Below are 8,313 nucleotides of genomic sequence, written 5' to 3'. Positions count from 1 at the left end.
CTTTACTGAAGCAATTAAAATGCAACATCATTGATACAATAAAAGTAAATAAGGCACCTGGGCCAGATGGCATGCACCTAAGGTTTAAGGCGCCAAGTTCAGTAATAGCCAAACCATTACATTTAATATTCAAGGACTCCATTTCCACAGGCTCAGTACCACAAGATTGGTGTAAAGCAGATGTTGTGCCTATATTTAAAAAGGAAGCTAGATCACAACCGGGGAATTACAGACCTGTAAGCCTGAGATCAATAGTGGGGAAGCTACTTGAAGGTTTAGTATGGGATAATATTCAGGAATACCTAATAAAAAACAAAATTATTAGCAATAGTCAGTATGGATTTATGAAGGATAGATCATGCCAAACTAACCTTATTAATTTATTTGAGGCGGTAAGAAGGAATTTAGACCAGGGTAATGCAGTTAATGCATGGCCGAGGCCTTAAGTTAGGTTGAACTTGGAATCTCTTTTTTTTTTCCCTTTCAACCGCATCTTCTAAGTAACATACACCGCAAAGAAATATTTTAATTTTTTGCTTGAATCCATATCTGGTTGATCGTAAACTAAAGCAAAATATGCCTTGTTAAAAAAAAAAAAGGGATACGTTGCATTTATAAAACAAAAATCGAATTTCAACAGGTTAAAGTCTTAAGTCCGTGAGAACAATGATACGTTAACCCCCACTAAAGGAGCGTTATTGTGCTCTGCACAGTTTTATGCGGCAAGACCTCACTTTGTAAGATGGGGGGTAGATGTATGTGGTTACAATTTTCTAATAAGTCTTGGCTAAGTTTCCATGTTAAAAGAGAACTTGGCACTATTGCAAAATCAATTGTGTTCAATCAAAACAATATATTAAACACAGGTTGATGCAAGGTGAGTTTTATTTAAAAAAAAATAATAAACAAAAACAGACATATTACAACCAGTCACATTCCCAGCAATCACCCCTTTGCTGTAAGATAAGATAGCAATGCAGTGAAGGGTTTAATGAACAGGGTTGTACTCGAAAGAGAAATAAGACAAAGACATTACATGTTAATAAGCAAATCAGGAGTGGTACATCCCCTGTAATACAGTATAGGGCAGTTTATTGCATGGATACTACAGCTGCACACATGTGAAAGTCCATGCAGAAGTAGGCTAGGCCTGCATGGTTCCCAATGCATATACACAGTGCTGTGTATGCAGTTATAAAAAAGGCACTTTTAACCCTAGAGCAGTGGTTCCCAACCATTGGTCCAGCGATCAGCCCTGGTTCAGCCGGTTCGGAATTGGTCCCTGGAATAATCTCTGCACTAATGCCCTTACCTTCAGCAGGGAATGCTGGGAGTTGTAGTTCTGCTCCTATTATTACTATACTGTAAAGCAGACATTCCCAACCTATGCTACAAGTATGTCTGCAGCGACAAAGTCCTATAAGATAGGTATTCCATACGCCTAAGCTTGGGATATAAGATAAAAGCAATTAGAAAACAAGCACAGCACTCAAGTTAAATATTACAGATTAACTTCAAAACTACATTTTTGTGAAACTAAGGGGATATGAAGGTGTAAGTTCGTACAGCTGCAGATACAATGGGGGTGTAGCAAGTTCTTCATTGTGTTGTCAACTACAGCCATAAGAAATAAGACCATGAGCGGAGTGTGTATTTCTAGGGGAATAGGTTATTGGTTGTGGTGTTTCCAAGCTGTGTCTGTACAAGTAATACATTATTGGATTTATTACCAAGTCTATTCATTACATGTCTAAAGTGTTAATTCAAATGAATGGCCATTAATTACAGTCTATAGTTTTTTAGTGAATAGAACTCGAGAATGTTACCCATCCTCGTACAGGTGGAGATTGGGAACCACTTCCCCTTAAACCGTGACCGAAGCATTCGGTGCAGCAACGAGAGGGGTAACTCGTCATCGTTTTAACGGAGTGCAACAAACCCAGCTGAGAAATGTATACCTTGCAGAGGTGGCAAAGCCAAGGCCTGGGTAATCCCAAACACCTTCATACTCTGCTGCTCCATCGCTCAGTCCACAAAGAACTTCGGAGGAGAATCAGAAACAATTAGTGAAATGAGGGTGGGTTACAGTCTTACTTACAAAAAGTGTAATATATCAAATACATTATTAAAATTATGGGGTGGGGGGTAGATGGAGAGATACACAACTGCTCCCTTTCCTGAGACACTCCGTTACAATTTAAGCGCTTATTGGTAGAAACAGGTTGAAATGTGTTTTCCCATCAATAATTCGATGGTTTTAGATAAAGCCATTTATTACAAAACTTCATTTTAGGAGTGCGTCTTTAAATGTCAAACGGAGCAGGAAACAATGACCCGCTGTTATCCCTGTCAGGGGCAGAGGGTGTGATTTACACATCCTTTAGGGCAGGGGTGCGCAAACTTCCTGCGTGCTCTCCCCCCCCCCCCCCCGTGGCATCGCTTCGGGTCATGTGACGTCACCCACAGCGTCATTTGACGCAGTGTCTCCATGGCAACCGGCGTCAAATGACGTCATGGGGTCGTGACGTCACATGGCCCCGTGGCGTTATTTGACGCCGTGTTGTCATGGAGACGAGTGGACACAGAAGGCAGGTAAGTGAGCAACGCCCCCCCCAGTTTGCGCATCGCTGCTTTAGGGTGCGCAGCGTGTACTGCAGGGCAGCAGAAAACGGATACGCTAAAGGAAAGAGGTAATACACGCATTGAAATGTTAAAAAGGGGAGGGAGCCATTTTCCAGAACAAACCTGCATACCTATCACAAAAATTGTAACATAGTAACGCACAGTGTAAAAAAAAACACTTTGTAACAGTGGTGTGGGCGACCCTCTGAATAGCAGACGGGTCAGAAATGTAACACAAGTGTATGATATTGCAGAAAAAATAGGTCTGCCGGCTTCAGAAAAGAGAGAGAGAGGAGAAGGGGACAGACTTCACCACTTCTATGTTGTCCCTTGAAACACATCAGGTTATTGTCAATAAACTCGATGCTATAACTCCAAGCTGGTTAAAACCAAACTACTGTAGCCCTGTTTTAAGTTATAAAGGCCCAGCGATAATTTAGGATAAAATCACTAAACCCTTTCAGGCCAGATCGGGTTTTAGGAATTCGCCACCAGCAAATACATCCAGTTGGGATGGTTGTCTTAAATACCTTGGGATCAATGTATCAAGACAAGAGTGGAGAAAATCTGGTGCAAAAAATTACAACAGATGTACAAAAAACAAACAAACCCTGTCATGCTGCTTTCAATCTTTTTGCTCCAGAATTGCACCTGTGTCTGGCTCAGGGCCGAGGTTTGCACTAAACCGAAGCTTAGATTTCTCCTTTCACAGTATGTTATACTATACTCAACTACCATCACACAGTTTTATACTGGGACATATTATACGGGATAAATATTTGTTTCATTAAATAAGTAAGGAAAAATTGCCTGACAGTAAAATAAAAAGACAAGTGGTAACTTTCTCACAAAGCCAAATCCACATAGAATTGGTAAGGCACGCACGCTGATTATAGAGCTTTGGAACATTCTCTAGCAGTGCTTCCGTTTTCCGTACACTTTTTATTGGGACTACAACATCACGATGCAGCCTCTCCTACTTCATTTTAAAATCCCGGTTTTCTTGTTGCTTGTTAAAAGGCTGCGTCATTGCCTGGGATTCTGGTGCTGCGGCACCACAGGCATCAGCTTGATAATTTACCCGTTTGAAATGGCTGCAGATCGCTCCTATCGCGGGAGGAGATGAGGCATTTAATGTTTTATTTTATTAATTGTAATGAGAAAAAAATAAATAAAATAAATAAAAACAGGATTTTATTTTTAAATAGGGATTTTAAAGGTGCCGTCCCACTTGATTTTGAAATTCACATGTCTTAGTTAACGTTTGTTTTTAACAAGCTTTTGTTAGTTACCCAATCCCTTAATTTTCATACTGCAGCACGCTAGAGATGCTGACCTGTAAATGGCATGGGCTCTGACCTTGTAAAATAGCAACTCTTTCTTCCTATAATTACAATAGAAAGGATCTGTGACTAAATACTTCTATTTTGATTTTTTTACACGAACTGGAGGAAAAAAACAGAATATCTTTATGGGTGTTAAAGATTGCACCCAAAAATGGAGCGAGTTCCCCTTAAGTGTGTTGCTTAGCAGAGAAAGGAGAATATTTGGTGAAGTAACGACAGGCAGAAGAGCGGTTACCGCAGGGTGGCCAACTCTAGTCCTCAAGGGCCACCAACAGGTCAGGTTTTCATCATATCCCTGCTGCAGCACAGGTGGCTCAATCAGTGGCTCAGTCATAATGACAGCCACCTGCTCTGAAGCAGGGATATATTGAAAACCTGACCTATTTGTGGCCCATGAGGACTGAAGTTGTGTTATCCAGCTGAATAAATCCAAAATCTACCGCTAGGGGCAATATCGCCATGTTGTATGTACCGTGTGAAGAGACCGTGATGCAAGAACGAAATCTAATGTTCTTATAATCTGTTCTGTGCTGCAAGATGCAAGTTTGGAGAAGGGTTAACAGGTGTGTGTGTGTGTAAGATGCACAGTCAGCGTAACACTGCCTGTTACAAAGTACACTCAGAGCTTATGTATGGTATCACAAGCGGAGGGTGCATAACACTGTCACAGTGTACACAAAAAAGTTGCGTGTGCGACTCCCTTTGTGAATGGGCATAAGGTATAAGTGAGTGTGGATGTAACAGGTTGTATGTATGCAAGTCATAATTCGCTTGTATATAAAACACTCTACAGGAGTACAATAGAATACATTTTGCGTGTGTGATTCAGCATGTTTGGTACAACAGGCTGTGCGTGATTCCATCAATATTTGTAAGAGACAACATGTTGAATGTGTGAAAACAGGCGTTGTGTGAAACATCAGTGTTTATATGGATAGAACAAGGTCACGTGTGACTCCCCGTCAGCATGTACATATGATAGAACAATGCCACGTGTGACCCCCTGTCAGCATCAGGCTTCTGCACTGGTGATTAAGGACCTAGAAAAGCAGAGACATGAAACATAAGGATACATACATACATACATACATACGTACATACGTACATACGTAGTGCTGAATCACACACAGACATGCCAGTCCTTACCGTTACACGTGTTGCGCGTCCCCGTCTCCTCCGTGTCTCTGGATCTGCATCTGGGCCTGCATCCTCACAATCATTTCCTGCATGCGACGCAGCTGCAATCCACAAATGAAAAAACAGTCACCTCCAGGCCCATACTGCCCCTCAGGGCCAGACTTCGGCGCTATGGGGTTGTGACCAAGGCTGCAGGTGCAGCTTTTCAGGATTTGGCAGTTCACGGGCTGTGTGCAGGATTGCGATGGGGGTTACAGAATACAGAGCCTGGAACCTCTAGGACTGGTCAGGCTAGGGGATACGCTCATGATAGAAAATTTACAAACCCCTTTGTGGTACAGACTGCTTATGTAGGATATAGAATAGAGCAGGAGTGGCCAACTCCAGTCCTCAAGGGCAACAAGCAGGTCAGGTTTTCAGGATATCCCTGCTTCAGGGCAGGTGGTGCAGTCGAAGCTTGACCCACTGATTAAGTCACCTGCTCTGAAGCAGGGATATTCTGAGAATCTGACCTGTCGGTTGCCCTTGAGGACTGGAGTTGGCCCTCTTGCTGTTGAGGCTGGAATGTCCAAGTCTACAAGGCTTAGTGGAAGCGTAAAAGTGTATACTCCGTGTACAGTTTGTTACCCCAGGGCTGGACACAGCGACTCAGGTTTCTCACCTCCGCTTCCTTTTCCTGCAGTATCTGGTCTTTATTCGCCTCCACATTCTCCACCTTCCTGCAAGGAGATTGGAAACGGGGACATTAAACACTATCTCATTTTCTGCACCCAATGTATACAGAGAAAAGGATTAGCTCAATATAAGTATGCAGTGGCTCTAACAGGCACACAGGCACACAGACACACTATAAAAGAAGTTCCTACTCTTTCTTTTTCATGGATGTAATATTCTAAACAAAAAAAAAGTATGATTAAGTGACCTGTCTGATGGTCTGTACCAATTCAAAAAGGACTGGTTAGACCAGCGGTGCGCAACATTATGTAGGGGGGGCGCAGGCTGCGTGCGGGGAAACCTGGGGGCGGGCAGGGCTGTGCACGGGCGGCCAGAAGCTCCGTGCTGAGGCTGCTCCTCTGCTGTGTCTGCCTGCAGAGGGGGCGGGGCCTGCAGAGGGGGCGGGGCCTTGCTGCGGGGCCTTCCCTGCACACAGACAAGCCCTCCTCCTCCTGTCTGTTACCTGCCTGTTTTCAGCAGCACATGGGGGGGGGACACACACACACACATGAGCAGGCTTAGTTACTCCCTCCACCCACCGTGTGTGTGGTGTGTGGATAGAGATATATAGATAGATATATATATATATATATATATATAAATATATATATATATACACACTAGCTGAGAGACCTGGCGTTGCCCGTGACTAAAATTTCCCGCTCCCTTCTCTCCCCCTCTTTCTCCGTTCTCTCTCCCCCTCCCCTACCCCAGAGGGGAGGGACGGACAGTGGACAGGAGGGGGGTGGGGGGGGGCGGACAGTGGACAGGAGGGGGCGCGGACAGTGGACAGGAGGGGGGGGGGGCGGACAGTGGACAGGAGGGGACGGACAGTGGACAGGAGGGGGGGACGGACGGACAGACAGTGGACAGGAGTGGGGACAGATGGACAGTGGACAGGAGGGGGCGCAGACAGTGGACAGGAGGGGGCGCGGACAGTGGACAGGAGGGGGGGCAGTCGACAGGAGGGGGGGGACGGACAGTGGACAGGAGGGGGGGGGGCGGACAGTGGACAGGAGGGGGGGGGACGGACAGTGGACAGGAGGGGGGGTACGGACAGTGAACAGGAGGGGGGGGACACAGTGTCACACACTCACACTGTCACACACACTCACACATCGACTTACACACTCACACACAGTCACACACGTCTCAGTCCCGTGCGCGCTCAGCAGCGCTCTTCTCGGGCGCAGGCCCCGCCCCCCGCAAATCCATACGGCGGCTTTCTCGGGCGCAGGCCCCCCACCCTCCCCCGCAGATCCGTACGGCGCCCTTCTCGGGTGCAGGCCCCGCCCCCCCCCCCCCGCAGATCCGTACGGCGGCTTTCTCGGACGCAGGCCCCGCCCCCTCCCCTCCCAGGTTCCGTCCGGCGCAGGCCCCGAACCCCCCCCCCCGCAGTTCCGTCCGGCGCCGCACCGTACGGGTGACTGGGGGTGGGCTGCCCCCGTCCGTTCAGCCGCTTGGTCCCGGCCGGAGGCACAGGGGTGAGGGAGGGGAGGCGGGAGGTGGTGTGTGTGGTGCTGTGTGGAGGGGAGGCTGGAGGCGCAGGGGTGTGAGACGGCGGTTTGGACGGGAGGTGATGTGTGTGTGTGTGTGTGTGTTGATGTGTGTGCGTGTGCGGCAGTTGAGGCTAGGCACTTGGCGCCGCGAGGGAGGAAGGGGGTCCTTCCGGGCGATGCCATCTTAGGCACTCGGCGCCACGAGGCAGCTGCCCCTGCCTGTGCAGCTGCGTGCCTGGCCACTGCCTGTCCCCCCGCCGGGGAGGGAGGGGAGTGAGCGCGAAGGGGGGGGGGGAGAGGACAGAGTGTGTGTGTGTGTGTGTGTGTGGCCGAGGGGGAAGAGAGTGCTAGTTGGGTGACGTCAGACCCACCAATCTGATTGGCCAGAGGCTGAGGACCAATCAGATTCACCGCAGCTAGTACCAACCATTCAATTTTATATATTAAGAGATATATATATATATATATATATATATATATATATGAATATATATGAGAGAGAGAGAGAGAGAGAGAGAGAGAGAGAGAGAGAGAGAGAGAGAGAGAGAGAGAGAGAGAGAGAGAGAGAGAGAGAGAGAGAGAGAGAGAGAGAGAGAGAGAGAGAGAGAGATATATGCAGTGTGTGTGTTGGTTGTGATTGTGTGTGTGTTGTGTCTGTGTGTGTGTTGTGATTCAGTGTGGTGTGTGTGCTGTGCCTGTTGGTTGTCTGTCTGTCTTGTGATTGAGTGTTGTGTGTGTTGGTTGTGATTATGTGAGTGTTGGCTGTGTGTGTTGTGACTGACTGAGTGTGTTGTGATTGAGTGTGTGATGTGTTGGTTGTGATCGAGTAGGTGGTGTGTGTGCTGTGCCTGTTGGTTGTCTGTGTGTGTGTTGTGATTGAGTGTGAGTGTTGGTTGAGTGTGTGTGTTGTGATTGAATGCAGCGGTGCACAAGCTGAGGGGGGGGGGGCGCCCCGGGCGCAAGATTATTTAGGCGGGGGGCTTGCGGCAAAACCT

General features: G+C 47.1%; 1 protein-coding gene across 6 annotated transcripts in view; it reads right to left on the bottom strand.

Moving 5' to 3' along the window:
• Window positions 1–867: 867 nt before the first annotated feature.
• SEPTIN2 (septin 2) overlaps window positions 868–8,313 on the bottom strand; it is a 49,493-nt gene continuing 42,047 nt past the window's right edge. For all 6 annotated transcript variants that reach the window (XM_075569555.1, XM_075569557.1, XM_075569554.1 and 3 more), the window contains exons 11-13: window positions 5,767–5,824; window positions 5,115–5,206; window positions 868–5,008 (exon numbers count right to left, since the gene is read on the bottom strand). In XM_075569555.1, the coding sequence (XP_075425670.1) occupies window positions 5,117–5,206; window positions 5,767–5,824 (148 nt within the window). In that variant the 3' untranslated portion in view covers window positions 868–5,008; window positions 5,115–5,116. The remainder of the gene's footprint in view (window positions 5,009–5,114; window positions 5,207–5,766; window positions 5,825–8,313) is intronic.

Source organism: Ascaphus truei, chromosome 14 (genome assembly GCF_040206685.1).
Source record: "Ascaphus truei isolate aAscTru1 chromosome 14, aAscTru1.hap1, whole genome shotgun sequence".
Lineage (NCBI taxonomy): Eukaryota > Metazoa > Chordata > Amphibia > Anura > Ascaphidae > Ascaphus > Ascaphus truei.
Note: the sequence above shows the minus strand (reverse complement) of the source record. Positions and strands in the feature narration are given on the sequence as shown.